This window comes from Geotrypetes seraphini, chromosome 5 (genome assembly GCF_902459505.1).
Source record: "Geotrypetes seraphini chromosome 5, aGeoSer1.1, whole genome shotgun sequence".
NCBI lineage: Eukaryota > Metazoa > Chordata > Amphibia > Gymnophiona > Dermophiidae > Geotrypetes > Geotrypetes seraphini.
In genome coordinates, this window is record NC_047088.1 from 262,813,921 (window position 1) to 262,832,728 (window position 18,808).

At 46.4% G+C, this 18,808-nt stretch overlaps 1 protein-coding gene across 1 annotated transcript in view; it reads left to right on the forward strand.

Annotated features, from left to right (window-relative positions):
- The window catches only part of CTDSP1 (CTD small phosphatase 1), a 67,455-nt gene that overhangs the window by 39,267 nt on the left and 9,380 nt on the right, over positions 1 to 18,808 (forward strand). Inside the window, exons 2-5 of the mRNA XM_033945739.1 lie at positions 8,828 to 8,976; positions 10,336 to 10,437; positions 12,438 to 12,494; positions 14,544 to 14,636. Of these exons, the coding sequence (XP_033801630.1) occupies positions 8,828 to 8,976; positions 10,336 to 10,437; positions 12,438 to 12,494; positions 14,544 to 14,636 (401 nt within the window). The remainder of the gene's footprint in view (positions 1 to 8,827; positions 8,977 to 10,335; positions 10,438 to 12,437; positions 12,495 to 14,543; positions 14,637 to 18,808) is intronic.

An 18,808-nucleotide genomic window follows, 5' to 3' on the forward strand; every position in this document is an offset into this window, starting at 1 on the left:
TCTAGGAGTGTGTTCCATAGTGTAGGGGCTTCACCCATATTCTACCCATGCTCCCTTCATGTGTTCTCCCTCTATTACTGATCTGTGGCCCTTGTTTCTTATTTGTTGAGGGGTCTGTTTTGCGTGTGTGATGAAGGCGTGATGTTTTACTAGCATGTAGTTTCTGTGTAGAGAATGCAAGGAATGATAAAGAAAGGGATCACGAACAGATCGGAGAAGGTTATCATGCCGCTATACTGGGCCATGGTGCGCCCTCATCTGGAGTACTGCCAACAGCACTGGTCGCCGTACATGAAGAAGGACACGGTACTACTTGAAAGGGTCCAGAGAAGAGCGACTAAAATGGTTAAGGGACTGGAGGAGTTGCCATACAATGAGAGGCTAGAGAAACTGGCCTCTTCTCCCTTGAAAAGAGGAGACTGAGAGGGGACATGATCGAAACGTTCAAGGTACTGAAGGGAATAGACTTAGTAGATAAGGACAGGTTGTTCACCCTCTCCAAGGTAGGGAGAACGAGAGGGCACTCTCTAAAGTTGAAAGGGGATAGATTCCGTACAAACGTAAGGAAGTTCTTCTTCACCCAGAGAGTGGTGGAAAACTGGAATGCTCTTCTGGAGGCTGTTATAGGGGAAAACACCCTTCAGGGATTCAATGTAAGGAAGTTCTTCTTCACCCAGAGAGTGGTGGAAAACTGGAATGCTCTTCCAGTGTCTGTCACAGGGGAAAACACCCTCCAGGGATTCAAGACAAAAATGGACAAGTTCCATTCTGTTTTCTCACCGTGTGGTGCATTGCTGTTTTAAGATTCTGGTGTAGTATTTACATGTTACTTTTTTATGGATAAGGTTGTTGCTCTTTGAGTCCTGGGAGATGGTGTTGTTCAGTCTCTCCAGTGTTCTTGGAGTTCGCTTCTAGTTCCTTAGTTAGGTGCTATCGACTGGTGCTTAAGTCCTAGCGACTTCATGAGTTAAAAATCTACAAAGAGATCGTTTTTTTTCATCCAGTGTATTGAGATTTCCTGCAAAATGTATTTCACTAGAAGGGGAAAAATTTTTCTTGTTTTTTTTTTGAACCGAAACAATTGTTAAAATTTATTTTGGCTAAAGAAGGAGGGGGTGTGATGATTGGTCAAATAACGTCACCCACAGTGTAACGAACCAGCTGTCGGAATTTGTTTTCTAAAGCTGTCCTTTTTGATTAATGTATAATTTCTACCTAGGGGTTTTCCCCCCCTCCCCCTGCCCCCTAATTTTTGGATCTTTAAATTAGTGGACTAAATAATTAAGTATAATTTCTTAGTATGTTTTGAGCTACATTAATCGAATTTTGATTTCTGAACCTGTATTCAAGTAAAGTTTGCTTGTTTGTAATCTGAAAATTTAATAAAAAAATAAAAAATAAAAAGAGATCGGTTTTGTGCTAGTCTGGAAAGCTCCTCCAGCGTCATCCCTGTGGTTGTTTTCAATGTGTCCAGCCATCCAATTGCAGGTCGTCCTCTTCGCCTGGTTCCTTCGATCTTCCCAAACATGATGTCCTCTTTCAATGCTTTTTCTGGCATATTCTGTATTTGAGGTTTTGTCTGCATTCTGCAGGAGCGATAGAAGTGAGGTATTTTGCTAGTGGTTAGTTTCTGGGTAGGGATCTGTAGCAAACTGACTGGTTCTGTTTTTCCAACCAAAGAAGTTAACCCATAACTTCCAAACCAAGTCCAAACCAAAGGCAACGAGACTGTGGAGATGGATGTTGCTGATTTAGACTATTATTCAAAATAAAACAGTCAATGAATTGTATCCACAACTTGGAAAAGGGACCCAGCACGGTCCATGTTTCAACCTTTGCGTCTTCCTCAGGGGTCCAAGTGTGGGCTCAATGAAATAAATAAAAAATTTAAATCAGCGACATCTATCTCCATGGTCTCTTTGGCTTTGGCTCTGTTTTTCCAGCAAGAAGTATGGATATTGGTATTGTGGGTTTGAGTCCTGGACATCAGTACTGCTTTGTTATGTAGGTTGGGAATGTGTCTGAGTGTTGCAGGGTTTGGTTAGTGGAGCTTTGAAGGGGGTCTCTCCGGGCCTCTCTACCTTGGGATAGATGGTGTTCCAGATGCCCCTAAGTAAGGGAAAGAGTTGTCACACAGAGGAGCTAATTTTCTCTTCATTTACACTCAGGCAACAAAAAGATCTATGCAGTTCTAAAAAGATTGTTAAAGTGTCACCTATTTTGTAAAGTGAAATAGGATGGCTGATGCTTTTTTGGATGCACTGGTATTTTCTTGATGATTCTGATGTCTTTTTAGTTTAGTTTTTTTATTTTTGTCATTTTAATTATGTATGTACTAGTCTTTAAGCCTGTTACATTGACGGGTGCTAGAATAGATGTGTGTGTCTGTCTTTCTTTCTTTCTCTCTCTCCTTGGCCGCTTTCTGTCTGTCTTTCTTTTCTTGGCTGTCCACCACCACCCCTTGCCTGCTCCCCATGTCCAGCAGTAGCCCTTCTCCCTTCCTGTTAGCTCCCCCCTGTCCAGCAGCACCTCTTTACTGCTCCCCCTTCCAGCTGTAGCCCTTCTTCCTTCCTTTTACCCCCCCCCCATCCAGCAGCATCTCTTCCCTGCTCCCCCCTGTCCAGCAGTAGGCCTTCTCCCTTCCTTTTACCCCCCCCATCAAGCAGCAACCCTTTTCCCTTCATTTTACCTCCCCCCTGTCCAGCAGCACTTCTTCCCTGCTCCCCCTGGCCAGCAGTAGGCCTTCTCCCTTCCTTTTACCCCCTGTCCAACAGCATCTCTTCCCTGCTCCCCCTGTCCAGCAGTAGGCCTTCTCCCTTCCTTTTACCCCCCATCCAGCAGCAACCCTTTTCCCTTCATTTTACCTCCCCCCTGTCCAGCAGCACCTCTTCCCTGCTCCCCCTGGCCAGCAGTAGGCCTTCTCCCTTCGTTTTACCTCCCCCCTGTCCAGCAGCACCTCTTCACTGCTCCCCCTGTCCAGCAGTAGCCCTTCTTCCTTCGTTTTACCTCCCCCTGTCCAGCAGCACCTCTTTCCTGCTTCCCCTGTCCAGCAGTAGGCCTTCTCCCTTCCTTTTACCCCCCCTGTCCAGCAGCATCTCTTCCCTGCTCCCCCTGTCCAGCAGTAGGCCTTCTCCCTTCCTTTTACCACCCCCCCATCCAGCAGCAACCCTTTTCCCTTCATTTTACCTCCCTCCTGTCCAACAGCACCTCTTCCCTGCTCCCCCTGGCCAGAAGTAGGCCTTCTCCCTTCCTTTTACCCCCCTCGCCTTTCCAGCAGCACCTCTTACTTGCTCCCCCTGTCCAGCAGTAGGCCTTCTCCTTTCCCTGCTCCTCCTGTCCAGCATCCGCTAGCCCGGGCAGCCTTGGGGATTTTGCTAGGCCGGCCCACCTCGCATTATCGAAGTGGGCCAGCCTAGCAAATGCCTCGTGGCTGCTGCATTTGCTGGTCGGGGGGTGAGAAGAGGCGTCCCGGCAGCACAGGAATCAAACTGCCGCTGAAATTGCCGCCGCCACACATGCGCGCTTAGGGTTTTATTATAGAGGATGATTGTAATTCGCCTTGTTTAAAGGCAGAATATAAGTAATAAATTATAAGCATAGCCACAGATGCTTTATCATAGAATTACTCTTTGAGGGCACTGCAGTATTTGGGGTTAACTGTCTCTAGGGTGGACTGTGCAAAGACCCCGATCGAGAGTTACAGTAGTCGAACCTGCTGACTATTGTGGATTGAAACAGCCTACACCACTTTGTCCCAACTGACCGCTAGCGATCGGCAGTTCATCATCAAACTTGACCCTCTCTGAGCACTCTGAGCGGCTGCCTTCTTGGGGAGAGCCACATTGCTAAGGGCCTCTGACGATTTAATACCACACCCTGATATGTCCTCGAAAGGCTGAGATATAACCTCCCCCTGTTGCTCTGCTACGTAGTCCGCCTCCGCCTCCATAGGAGATACAAAATCAATGCTTTTCCATCCCAGCTCTGTCTCTACTCAGAAGAGGCTTTGTGTCGACTTTAGGCAGCAGATTTCCTTTTTATGATCAGTTCCAACTTCCTACCCTCTGGAACTTTCAGCCTATATTTGTGAGACAGAAAGCTCCTTCTGTAAATTTAAAATGGGATCAAAAGATGCCTATTTGATTCTTCTTTTTGAAACTTCTTGAGTTCAAACCACTGAGCAAACCCGAATTCCTTCTGTTTCACTGACCCCCTACTGCTTCCCTATGTTGAGCTTCTCATTTTCCCGCCCTTTTGGTTTTTCTCTCTCTCTGATCTTCTGTCTTGTCTGGATATGTTTTATGCACAGTTTATTACTGCCAATTTGTAAGCTGTCTTGATGTGTTAAATTTTGAAAAGTGGGATGTCAGACACTGGATAAATAACTACAGAAACACATGTGAAATGAATTTGGGGACAGCAGCCCGTCCTGCACTCCACTCCCTCCGATCGGCCATCTTTCACTTAGAAAGCCAAGGCGTGGTTTAAACCTGTCTCCTGAAAGTCCAAATTCTGCAACTCAGAATCAAGCTTAATGTGAGAGACGGTGCAGCAGGTACCGGTAAATCCGAGTGGACCAACAGAGTTTCTATCCCTTGCTTGGGCTTCATTCTGACACGAGTTTCAAGTTTACTTAGTCTTGATATACCGCTTTTAAATACAAAGCGGTTTACAATATTACACATATTAAAAAGTATAGTAAAACCTTGGTTTACGAGCATAATTTGTTCCGAAAACATGCTTGCGATCCTTCCGCTATGTATACCTTGGATCCCAATTGTGGACTTAAGCTGAAGTTAAGCTATAATGATTTTCTTTTTATTGATATTTGAGATGTTAGAATGAATATCTTATTGCCTTATTGGCTTATCTTTATCTTTCTGTTCAAGTGATACTTGATTTGTAATTTGAAAATGATAAATAAAAAAAACAAACATGCTTGCGATCCAAAACACTTGTATATCAAAGCGAATTTCCCCATAAGAAATAATTGAAACTCCATAACCCCAAAATTTTAATACAAAATATTGTATGTACTCGTATTGCAAGACCTTGCTTGTTTAGAACAGTCACTACACTGTGAGAGAGAATGAGAGAGTGAGTGAGAGAGAGAAAGTGAGAGTGGGAGTGAGAGAGAGAGTGAGAGTGAGTGAGAGTGAGAGTGTGAGTGAGTGAGTGTGAGAGAGTGTGAGTGAGAGAGAGAGTGGGAGTGAGAGAGAGAGTAAGAGTGAGTGAGAGAGAGTGAGAGTGGGAGTGAGAGAGAGAGAGAGGGTAAGTGAGAAAGTGAGTGTTAGTGAGAGAGTGTGAGTGAGAGAGTGAGTGAGAGAGAGAGTGGGAGTGAGTGAGAAAGAGTGAGAGAGAGTGAGAGTGAGTGAGAGAGAGAGTGGGAGTGAGAGTGAGAGAGTGACTGTGAGTGAGAGAGAGTGAGTGAGAGAGAGAGTGGGAGTGAGAGAGAGAGTGAGTGAGAGAGAGAGAGTGGGAGTGAGAGAGAGAGAGAGAAGGTAAGTGAGAAAGTGAGTGTTAGTGAGAGAGTGGGAGTGAGAGAGTGAGTGAGAGAGTGGGAGTGAGAGAGAGAGTGGGAGTGAGTGAGAAAGAGTGAGAGAGTGAGAGTGGGAGTGAGAGAGAGAGTGAGAGTGAGTGAGAGAGAGTGCGAGTGAGAGAGAGTGCGAGTGAGAGAGAGTGACTGAGTGAGAGAGAGTGAGTGAGAGAGAGAGTGGGAGTGAGAGAGAGAGTGGGAGTGAGAGAGAGAGAGAGTGAGTGAGAGAGAGAGTGGGAGTGAGAGAGAGAGTGGGAGTGAGAGAGACTGTGAGTGAGAGAGAGAACCACCACCAGCTCAAGTTGTGATGTGTGTATACTGTATGTACTTGTATTGCAAGACCTTGTTTGTATATCAAGTTAAAATTTAATCAAATGTTTTGCTTGTCTTGCAAAACGCTCGCATACCAAGTTACTTGCAATCCAAGGTTTTACTGTATATTAAAATATAGAAATGAGGAAAAACATACAACATGAACATTACAGACAAAAAACATGCTACAGTAGGGAAGTGGGTAGGATACATTGCATGGAATTAAAAAGTAAAGGAGATGGAAAAAACGAAAGGGATAAATAAGGGAGTCTTCAATATATGGCCAAATATCTGAGTCTCATGAGTTGAAAGTCCTAGGGATGAATCTCGTAGGCATAGGGTCTTGTCTTAGGGCCAAAGGTAGGGAGTTCCATAGTCTGGGGACGACCACTGAGAAGATAGTTTTGCGGGTTGTATCGTAGAATAACTGACAGACGGAAGGAACTGCAAGAAGATATATATAAAATTGGATGTATCTGTGTGTGTGTGTATGTTCCAGCATAACTCTGAAATGCATGGAGAGATTTCAACCAAACTGGGGGAAAATACTGTGGGGGTGGGAAGGGGTGACGTAAAAATTCTCAAAAACGACAGATATTAGTGTCTAACCCATAGTTTTCGGCCTCGCTGAGATGAATACTGACACTCACGATGCCATTTAAGTACAAGTTCAGCCCCATACAGAGGGCAGGGTGGTTGCTAGTCTATCTATAAATGAGGGGAGGTGACTAGATTGTACTTTGAAAGCGGGAAGAAGAGTTTTGAAGGTAATCCTGTGGGAAATTGGTAACCAGTGAGCTTTTTTTCAGAAGAGGAGTGACATGATAAAATTTCTTGGCATCAAAGATAATTTTTATGGCTGTATTTTGATTAATTTGTAATCTTCTAATTTCTTTTTGAGTAATAAGAACATAAGAACATAGGAATTGCCGCTGCTGGGTCAGACCAATGGTCCATCGTGCCCTGCAGTCCGCGCACGCAGCGGCCCTTAGATCAAAGACTAGTGCCCTAACTGAGACTAGCCTTACCTGCATACATTCTGGTTCAGCAGAAACTTGTCTAACTTTGTCTTGAATCCCTGGAGGGTGTTTTCCCCTATAACAGCCTCTAGAAGAGTGTTCCAATTTTCCACCACTCTCTGGGTGAAGAAGAACTTCCTTACGTTTGTATGGAATCTATCCCCTTTCAACTTTAGAGAGTGCACTCTCGTTCTCTCTACCTTGGAGAGGGTGAACAACCTGTCTATCTACTTTGTCTTGAATCCCTGGAGGGTGTTTTCCCCTATAACAGCCTCCGAAAGAGCGTTCCAGTTTTCCACCACTCTCTGGTGAAGAAGAACTTCCTTATGTTTGTATGGAATCTATCCCCTTTCAACTTTAGAGAGTGCACTCTCGTTCTCTCTACCTTGGAGAGGGTGAACAACCTGTCTTTATCTACTTTGTCTTGAATCCCTGGAGGGTGTTTTCCCCTATAACAGCCTCCGGAAGAGCGTTCCAGTTTTCTACCACTCTCTGGGTGAAGAACTTCCTTATGTTCGTACGGAATCTATCCCCTTTCAACTTTAGAGAGTGCCCTCTCGTTTTTCCTACCTTGGAGAGGGTGAACAACCTGTCTTTATCTTCTAAGTCTATTCCCTTCATTATCTTGAATGTTACGATCATGTCCCCTCTCAGTATCCTCTTTTCAAGGGAGAAGAGGCCCAGTTTCTCTAGCCTCTCACTGTACGGCAACTCCTCCAACTTCTTAACCATCTTAGTCGCTCTTCTCTGGACCCTCTCAAGTAACTAGGGCGAAACTTAATTGTGAGTCAGGGGATGGCTGTGACTGTGAAGCAGAGTGACGGTGTGCCTACTCCTCACCCGATCCTCCTTTGAGTCTTGTGGAATCTGCTTTCCACTAAAGACCCGGTGGTAATTTTGATCGTAATTTAACCGCACATTCTCTCCTACATTGAAAAACCTGGGATAAAACATTTGAGATTGGTGGACAGAGCTCCAACGACTCTAGCCACCGGATTCCCGCTGCCCCCTCCCCAATGCCACCCACCTCCATCCTATTACACCTTACATGCAGCCACCACCTTCACCCCCCCTTTCTTGTGATTTAGAAGTGATATCACTCCCCCTTACACTGCTTCACCATTCCTTACATTCCGTCCTCTAATTAGCTGTAATTTTCTTTAACCCTTTAATTGGCAGATGGTGAAATGGCTGCTTTACGTAACTTGATGTTGATCGAGAACTACAGGGCCAAGTAACAGGCATTTGGCGATGCAGATCTCCCAAAAGATCCATAGAAACACATGTTGCTTCTGAGCAAAAATACCAAATAAAGGGTTAAAATACTCTTTAAAAACAAAATCCGCATATATGAGCGTGTTGCCAGAGAATGTGGTAAGATCGGAGAGCATAGCTGGTTTTAAGAAAGGTTTGGACAAGTTCCTGGAGGAAAAGTCCATAGTCTGTTATTGAGAAAGACACGGGGGAAGCCACTGCTTGCCCTGTATTGTTAGCATGGAATGTTGCTACTCCTTGGGTTTTGGCCAGGTACTAGTGACCTAGATTGGCCACCGTGAGAACGGGCTACTGGGACCATTGGTTTGACCCAGTAAGTCTATTCTTATGTTCTTATGGACTGTCTCTTGACTCCTGCATTGTAAACTGCATCACCACACACTGGAGGAGGAATAATTTATAAAACAGCATTTGTTCTTCTCTTTAGGATGGTGTTAGCTGTGTAGTTTGGGTGAATTCCTTTTGCGTAAAGTGGGGAGTCGTGAGATTGTTTCTCTTACGGTTTAATACAGCGGTTATTTTCTTATCAAGTGGGATGCCAGAGAACTAACTTCCCCTCTTGTGTGGGTTGATGTGGAGTAAGTGCAGATAAAGGATTTTCTTCTTTAGTGTGGAACAAGAGTTGATATTGCTTGGATGGGATTCCTTTCTTAGCTAGAAATAACCTCTTTTCCTTTCTTCGCAGGTGCTCATAACTCGTCTCCCGCCAAGAAACCCAGGAACCGCAGCATCTTCCATTCTCTCTTCTGCTGTTTGTGTCACGATGAGTCAGAATCCATCCCTGTCAATAACAACGCACCCCTGCTGGTGGAGGAAAATGGAACAGTCCCCAAGGTAGGAGGGGCTTCAACCACACCTGCTGAATAAAAACGCTTGCCTAAGGCTTTAGCCTCCACAAGTTAACTAACAGAGATGTGTAGATAGATGGGGTGGGGTGGGGGTGAAGACAGAGGACTTCCCAGATCTTGGGTAATGAGATGCTAAAAGCCTCAGAGCTGTTGTGAAATCAGGCAAGAGGGTGCACCCAGGCTCTCTCTCTCTCTCTCACACACACACATGCATTCATTCACACAATCACACACATGCATAGGTGGGACTCGCACATCACTTATTCTATAAGCGATGTACGACTCCAGCTCTGTATTTGGTGCAGAAAATGACACGGGGACAAATTTTTCACCGTCCCCACGGGAACTCATTTTCCCGTCCCATCCCGGTGAGTTCTTTTTCCTGTCCCTACCCCATTCCTGCAAGCTCTGTCCTCATCTGCACAAGCCTCATACGCTTTAAAACCATAAGTGTTTGAAGTTTGTTCAATTAAGGTAGAGCTTACAGGAATGGGGCAGGGAGAAGGAAATTGAGTTCCTGCAGGGACCTTCAGCACCCTCGGATGTACACCATCCGGCCCTATTGCTTTGTCTACCTTTATTTTAGCTAGCTCCTCACAAACACAATCTTCTGAAAATCGATCAGGGTCCACCACTTCTCCATTCCTATTCATGTTTTTCTTCTGCGGTCCCGCTCCCGGCGCTTCAGCTGTGAACACAGAACAGAAATATTTGTTAAGCAATTCAGCCTTTTCTTTATCAGCTTCTACATATTTGAGTCTCACAGTGCCACCTTTGCACCGTCACCACTAGGACTGCAAGACTTAGAGGATGGTACAGCCTGGGCTATAGAAGCTGTCACCTCTAGGGATGGAGGGCTTAAGGCAGGAATGTCCAATGTCGGTCCTCGAGGGCCGCAGTCCAGTCGGATTTTCAGGATTTCCCCAATGAATATATATGAGGTCTATTTGCATGCACTGCTTTCATTGTATGCTAATAGATCTCATGCATATTCATTGGGGAAATCCTGAAAACCCGACTGGATTGCGGCCCTCGAGGACCGACATTGGACACCCCTGGCTTAAGGTGTTCCAAAGCTTGCCATTTTTAGCTGTTTGTGAAAATGTGAATCAAATGTCTCTTATTCCAGTGATTAATTGATATGTCTTTATTTCTGAACCAATAAAATGACATTATTGTGTGCATGCGTATTGTGCTGTAATGTCCCTTGACACAACTCATATATCAAGACAGCAGGAATACAGTCTTGAATTTCAATGAAACCTTTACTGGCCAGCTGGGCTAGTGGTTTTCTTCAAAGCACTAAGCCACGAGCGATTCTGATTGCTTTCTTCTTGTTTTGCAGGCTAGCATTAAACACCTCCTCCCAGAGGTTAAGACTCAGGACACGGGGAAGATGTGTGTTGTCATCGATCTGGACGAAACATTAGTTCACAGCTCATTCAAGGTCATTTGCTCATCTTCTTCCTCTGTCTCTTCACCTTCCCTTTTTTCTTCCCCTTGCCTCTTTAGTCTGAGGGGGTTTCTGTAAGTTTAGACTTAGCTGCACTGCTGTCTCCCTGCCCTCCCTTTCAGCCTCAGATCCTTCAGCTGGCTCCGTCGCTTGACTGAGGACGACCTTAAGGGAGATTTTAGGGGTGCCAGCTTTCTACACCCCAGCCCTGACTGATTCTTGCAGAAAGAATAGGGGTCTACAATTGTAAGTCAGAAGTCCAGGGCCATAAGATCCATGGTCCTTGTCAGTTCTAATCCCACTCTGACACTGACTAAGCCTGGGACACATCACTTGTAGAGCAATTTTCAGAAGCCATTATCCAAGGAAATTTGCACTCTGAAAACTCACTAGCCATTACGGGATGAAAATGCATGCAAGGATAAGCCACACGAATGCTGTTAGCCAGATAAATCATAAGCAAGCTTTTGGGGGGAGGGGGGTCATGTTTAAGTTGGTGAAAGGAGCAGAGCTATCATAATGAGTTACTAGGAGGCACTAGTTCAGGGTGGTAAAGTAGAGGTCTGCATAGGAATGGGGAACGCGGGAATCCCGCAGATCTCACGGGGGTCCTGCGGGAATCCCCCCTTTCCCCACGGGACTCCCACGGGGATCCCCCTCTGGCCCACGGGACTCCCACAGGGATCTCCCTCTGGCCCACGGGACTCCCACGGGGACCCCCCTCTGGCCCACGGGACTCCCACGGGGATCCCCCTCTGGCCCACGGGACTCCCACAGGGATCTCCCTCTGGCCCACGGGACTCCCACGGGGATCCCCCTCTGGCCCATGGGACTCCCACGGGGACCCCCCTCTGGCCCACAGGACTCCCACGGGGATCCCCCTCTGGCCCACGGGACTCCCACAGGGATCCCCCTCTGGCCGGGACTCCCACGGGGATGGAAGGCTTTGGAAGCAGGGTTCGTCCGTATAATATAATGAACACGTCAGCCTTAGTAAAAGAGGGGGTTTATAAGTTAATTACCTGAACAGAAAACAAAAAAAGGGTTCCGCCAAAGAGATTCCACAAGGAAAACAGCAAAAGAAACTGTGGAATTGATGATCCTGTAAGAAGTAATTGCTGCTTTTTAGGGGGACGAGCGGGGTGGAGATAATTCCTTGTGGGGATGGGTGGGGACGGAGAGGATCCTGGCGGGGATGGGTGGGATTTCTGTCCCCGCGCAACTCTCTATGCTAAACCTTAAAGGTGGAAGACGCCGATCCTTCATTTAATTTAATCTAATCTAATCTTCATTTTATAGACCGAATCTACTCCTTAAGGAGCTCGACTTGGTTTACAGTTCGTTAAAAAATGAAACATTACAAGTAAAAACTGTGGGATTAAAACAGAAATTGGTTAGATTAGATGGATGGAAAAAATTAGAAAAAAAATATGATGAATTGCTGGCCATTTCATAGCTTCCACTGGCGGCAGCAGAAGCCAAGGGAACAGCACAGTGGTGGGAGAGAAGGAACAAGTGCTCACTGCTGTGTCCGATATTAATGGACACAGCCGTGGGCGGCAGATAGGAGAAGGGGAATAATGTTGAGAGGAAGACAAATATTGGGGGGAGAAGCAAGGTCATATGCATGTGGATGGATGGATGGTGGGGTAAAGAGAAGGAAAGGCAGGGCCAGTAAATCCTAGAGAAGGAAGGGGGGGAGTAGGTAGAGAGGAACGTCAGGGGAATGGATGCAAAGGAAAGAGAAGAGGCAGATACAGATGTTGAGGACTCGGACTTAAGTGGAGAATCAAAAATTAGACAGATGGAGAAGTGGGTCTACCCTGGGAAAGTGAGATATGACATCAGTGAATCTCCATGGGGGGTGGGGAGACCCTTCTTCTGCCTGGCTCTTTTTAATTCTCTGTATGTCCTCCCCCCCCCCCCCCCACCTCTCCCTCATATTTTGGGGCTTTGCCTTAGTATGAAATGCCTATTCTGTTTTCTCTCCCCAGCCAGTAAATAATGCGGATTTTATCATTCCTGTGGAAATTGATGGCACAGTTCACCAGGTGAGGTGGGTTGGATAAAGCTGGGTGAGACAGAATATAGATTCCAGGGAGAGATTGGCTGAACAAGCTGTTTCCTGTGGGATTTGGGAAGATGGTACCGTGGACTCTGTAATGGTCACACTACAGACTGTTCACATCTTGTCCCCGTACTGCAGTGCCACGGCTGGTCAGCAGAGGGTGTTCTTCCACTCCCTGCTTCCTGAGTACACCCGTTCTGTGCCCTGCTCAATGTCCGAAAGAAGCAAGGGGACGGTGATGAGGGGGAAGGGCCCTTGAGATTCTCAGAGAGTGGACAGGAAGTCCCTCCCTTCAGGGCTCTCAGAGGACAAAGAAGCGTCAGGAGCAGTTCTCTGATTTAGGTGGTACCATCATCGTTCTGTGTTTCAGAGCCAGGTCACTTCATTTTCCTGTGATTCAGTTTATCCAACTGTACCCAGGCACTGATATTGGTTCTTGTCCCCTCCCCATCCCAAGCCACGTACTTCAGAGGCATCTGCATTCTTGTTTCTAACGTATTAGGTTCCGGTGGCGGGTGAAGGTTGTACAGTAGCCACATAGTCAGCCCCCTGCCCTGCTCTCCATTCTTGCCCTCACCCTGCGAACCCAAATATCTTGATCTGCTGATGGGGGATCCCCAGGTGAAGAGGACCATCACCGGTGGTACTTTCTATCGGCTGCCTGCTCCCCTCCCACGCATGCTCGTGTTTTGCGAGTGGAAGCACGGTGGTGCTATGGAGGACCTCTTTGGGGGTCCCTGCCAGCCATAGCAGCAGATGCCCCCTGCCTCCATGAAGTCAACTGAAGAAGGTTGGGAGTGGGTCTCTCTCTGTATAGCGGAGGCTGGAAGATCATGGTGGAGTCCAGTCAGAGAACTGGGTTCAGGAGTGCAGCGTTACCACACATTCCGGGGAGGAAGAAGAGCCTGAGTGACCTCACCATGGCCAGAACCTGCTTCAAGTAATCCAGGATAGGCTGTGCTCACTCTCTCCAGCCTGTCCTTGATTACTTGGGCTGGGGGCTGGCTCTGAGCATCACTGGCACTTGGGCACAGCCATCGCATGTATGTACGCAGCTCTATGTTTCCATGTACTAGGGCAGGGGTAGGGAACTCCGGTCCTCGAGAGCCGTAGTCCAGTCGGGTTTTCAGGATTTCCCCAATGAATACGCATTGAAAGCAGTGCATGCAAATAGATCTCATGCATATTCGTTGGGGAAATCCTGAAAACCCGACTGGAATACGGCTCTCGAGGACTGGAGTTCCCTACCCCTGTACTAGGGCTAGGCCATGTTCTCTTCCCCTAGGGCAGGGGTAGGCAATTCCGGTCCACGAGAGCCGGAGCCAGGTAGGTTTTCAGGATATCCACCATGAATATGTATGAGATGGATTTGCATGCACTGCCTCCTTGAGATGCAAATCTATCTCATGCATATTTATTGTGGATATCCTGAAAACCTGACCTGGCTCTGGCTCTTGAGGACCGGAATTGCCTACCCCTGCCCTAGGGCAATGAGCTAAGAACCAGGGAGGCACAATTCCAATCCCACTGCTGCCCCTCGTGACCTTAAACAAGTCACTTAACTCTTTAATTCAGTATAATTCTGTTCAGAGGCGTATTTTGTAACCTCTGGAACTTTGTAAGTCTTAAGTGCTGTGAAAATGGGCCCCTTTTTATGCTACATGTTAAGTGCCTAACTTTAGGTCCTCAAATGGTAGTTAGACGTCCAGATAGGGGTAAATGACACTTAGGCACTTAGCTATACTTAAGCTCTATTAAGTGCGTCAGTGCATAACTGCAAAGGGACCATATGTATGGACGGGGCACACACATAGGCACCAGACCTATAGAATACTGTAAGTTGAGGCTCGTTTCACCTGCTTTTTACTTGGTATAGATGTTGGTGCCCAAATGCCAACTCAATGTGGAGGTACTCTCTTAGCATATAGATTCAGGGGGACCTAATCTCTAGTCCCCTTATAGAATTGCTCCCACCTTGAGCTGCTGAGAGAGGCACGAGCTAAATCCCAAATCTTGTTCCTCTGTGGTACAGGTGTACGTCCTGAAGCGACCGCATGTCGATGAGTTCCTGAAGAGAATGGGGGAGCTCTTTGAATGTGTCCTGTTTACCGCCAGCCTGGCCAAGGTGAGTCCCACATCATTTCAGATAAGATATGGGGGATTATGACTGAGGTCTACAAAATCCTGAGTGGTGTACAACAGGGAAACGTGAATCAATTTTTTTTTAACTCTTTCAAAAAGGACAAAGATCAGGAAACACTCAATGTGAAATTACATGGAAATGCTTTTAAACCAAATATGACAAAATATTAATTCTGGAACCATTGGCAGAGGATGTGATAACCGCAGTTAAAGTAGCTGGGATTAAGAAAGGTTTGGACAAGTTCCTAGAGGACACGGGGGGGAGCCACTGCTTGCCCTGGGATCGCTAGCATGGAATCTTGCTACTCTTTGGGGATTCCGCATGAAATGCTGCTACTCTTTGGGGTTCCGGAATCTTGCTACTCTTTGGGGATTCCGCATGGAATGCTGCTACTCTTTGGGGTTCCGGAATCTTGCTACTCTTTGGGGATTCCGCATGGAATGCTGCTACCATTTGGGGTTCCGGAATCTTGCTACTCTTTGGGGATTCCGCATGGAATGCTGCTACTCTTTGGGGTTCCGGAATCTTGCCACTACTTGAGATTTTGGGATGTTGCTCCTATTTGGGTTTCTGCCTGGTACTTATGACCTTCATTGGCCGCTGTTAGAAACAGGATGCTGGGCTTGATGGACCATCGGTTTCACCCACTATGGCTGTTCTTATGTTCTTATCAATACACATCCCTAGTCAGTGCCTAGTGATGGCTTTGGATGAACCTTATAGGGTACCAAGATAATGTTCTGGTGCCCAAGGCAGCTTGACTAGTTTTTTTGATATTTTTTCAAGTTCCTGGTCTATTTTGCACTAAGCTTATGACATTAGTTTTCTGCCTTTCAATGAGGAAAGATGCTGGGTTGGGTTTGTTGAGGGATAGGTGGATAACTGACTCTGCTTGTCTATTAAATCATCTGCAGTCTAATTGGTAGAGCTTGAGGAAGAGACATTACACTGTAGATGGGATGCTGAGAGAAGATGTTGTAATTGTCTTTGGTGAGGAGAGGTCCTGTAGCAGGTGCTTGTAATCTCATTGGACTAGAGATATGTAACTGTACTGCATGAGGTGGGACAGTAAGATGAAAGCTTGTGATCTGATTGGGTGAGAAAAATACCAGGGTAGATTTCTGTAATCTGACTGGATAAGGAGGGTCCCTGGGATAGATGTATGTAATATCATTGGAGTAGACAATTGTCAACTGACTGAGTGAGAAGAGACACTGAGAGAGATATTTGTTATTTGAATATTTGAATATGTCGACCCTAGAGGAAAGGAGGGACAGGGGAGATATGATTCAAACGTTCAAATACTTGAAGGGTAATCTTTTCCAGAGAAAGGAAAATGGTAAAACCAGAGGACATAATTTGAGGTTAAGGGGTGGTAGATTCAAAGGCAATGTTAGGAAATTCTACTTTACGGAGAGGGTGGTGGATGCCTGGAATGCGCTCCCGAGAGAGGTGGTGGAGAGTAAAACTGTGACTGAGTTCAAAGAAGCGTGGGATGAACACAGAGGGTCTAGAATCAGAAAATAATATTAAATATTGAACTAAGGCCAGTACTGGGCAGACTTGCACAGTCTGTGTCTGTATATGGCCTTTTGGGGGAGGATGGGCTGGGAGGGTGTAGATGGGCTGGAGTAGGTTTTAATGGAGATCTCGGCAGTTGGAACCCAAGCACAGTATCGGGTAGAGCTTTGGATTCTTGCCCAGAAATAGCTAAGAAAAAAAATTAAAATTGAATCAGGTTGGGCAGACTGGATGGACCATTCGGGTCTTTATCTGCTGTCATCTACTATGTTACTGTGTTACTGTGTTATCTCAGTGGGGGAAGTGAGACACTGGCGTAGATGTCTTTAATTTCATTGAGGGAAGAAAAGCACTGGATGGACCCAGTATTCAGCTTCTGGGGAGCAGGGCTTGACTGTCTGCCGCCATGGTTAAACCTGGATATGCAGTGCTAGGCCATTTCCAGCGACCGGCATTGAATCTCCAGTATTTGTTTGGCCGTTAAACACCCAGTTAAGCCGATATTCAGCCTCTTAAGGGCTCTGCAGACCGGGCCTTTTCCTGCCCCAGCACAGTGAAGGGGAAGGGAGATCGAGTCGTCCCCCTTCACTGCACCGGAGGAGCGTCGCGTTCGGCGGTTTGCCCCGCCCCCAGCAGCCACTTCGGCACCGGCCTGCCTTCCCAGCCCTCTTAAGGGCTCTGCAGACCGGGCCTTTTCCTGCCCCAGCACAGTGAAGGGGAAGGGAGATCGAGTCGTCCCCCTTCACTGCACCGGAGGAGCGTCGCGTTCGGCGGTTTGCCCCGCCCCCAGCAGCCACTTCGGCACCGGCCTGCCTTCCCAGCCCTCTTGAGGGCCACGTACTATATTCCTTGACTCTCACTTGCGGCCTCCCTGACCTGATCATCTTCTCTCAAGTTCACAGATTTTTTCTTTCTATCCTCCCCCAACACCCCTCAATCTCCCCCCTTGTGAACCCAGTTTTAGTCTCCCCTTCACACTAGCCTCCCAGATTGCCCCCCCCTCTGAATCTTCTCCCCCCTCCTGACCAGGCCAACATTTCCAACATGACCAGCATCACCCACAACCTTCCCGCCTTTCTCCTCCTCTATTTGCTCAGCACAAGAGGCTTGATTACAAATGTTCTAGCATTTGAACCTATTTCAACCTACACCACTTGGACTAGCATCCCCGGTCCTGACAAACTCCTCCGCCCTCATCGACTTATACACGATTGCACTGAAGCAGGTCCTTTCCCAATTCCTGTGATCAATACCACCCGCCACCCTCCTAGACCAACTCCTAAAAAAAAAACGATCTCTAAAATATCTGCAACGTACGATACCCTCCTGCCCCCCACAACAATCCATTCTTCCTTGTGCCTACCTGAACATCCGCTCAGCTAGAAATAAGGCCCAGCTCATCAAAGACTGGCTGAGATAAGGAGACCAGAATTGAACGCAATACTTCAGGTGTCATTGCACCATGGAGCAATACAGAGGCATTATGACATCCCTTTTCTAATAATTCCTAGCATCTTTTTCGTGCATATTCAGTGGGAGTTAACCAGTTATCACCAGCTGAATATTCACGCTACCCGCAGAGATACTAATTAAGTGTTCAGTGGCTACTTCAGACCACTTAAATAGTGCTTAATATCAGGGGGAACTGGGTATATCAAGTTTATTTAAATTTTTACTATCCCGCCCATCGCATGAATATTTGTAATCTTGTTGAGTGTGTTTAGATACAAGAGTAAATATCTTTAGATGATGCTGGATGACTTGGGACACTGGGGTAGTTGCTTAAAATCTCGCTGAGTGAGTTGGACACTGGGATAGTTGCTATATTCCCACTGGGTAAATTGGGACACAGGACTAGATATCTGCCATCTCACTGGCTGTATTGGGTCACTAGGGTATTTGCTCTGATTTCACTGGGTGAGCTGGGACACCGGGGGTAGTGGGAATACTGGGAGAGATGCTTTAATCTTACTGGGTGAGCTGAGACACTACAGCATGTACATATAATAAAAATGAAACATTGGAGTCACTGTCTATAATCTCAAAGATTTCATTGTTTTTTTCGCTGAATGTCCAGCTCTTCTTTATTGTAAACCGTCTCGAACTACTTTGGCTTTGGCGGTATATAAACAATAAATTATTATTATTATTATGGTGTAAAATGGAACATTGGGGAAGGTATCTGTAATCTTGTTGAGTAACATGGGACACTAGAGTCGATGTCTAATCTCATTGAAAGACATTAGGGTTGGCATCTGTAATCTCGTTGAGTGACATGGGACACTGGAGTGGCTGTAATTTTGTTGAGAAACATGGAAAATTAGGGTTGATGGCTGTAAACTCATTGAGTGACATGGGACACTGGAGTGGATGTCTAATCTCGTTGAAAGACATTAGGGTTGGTGTCTGTAATCTCATTGAGTGACATGGAACACTGGAGTGGCTGTAATTTTGTTGAGAAACATGGAACATCAGGATTGATGTCTGTAAACTCATTGAGTGACATGGGACACTGGAGTGGATGTCTAATCTCGTTGAAAGACATTAGGGTTGGTATCTGTAATCTCGTTGAGTGACATGGGACACTGGAGTGGCTGTAATTTTGTTGAGAAACATGGAAAATTAGGGTTGAT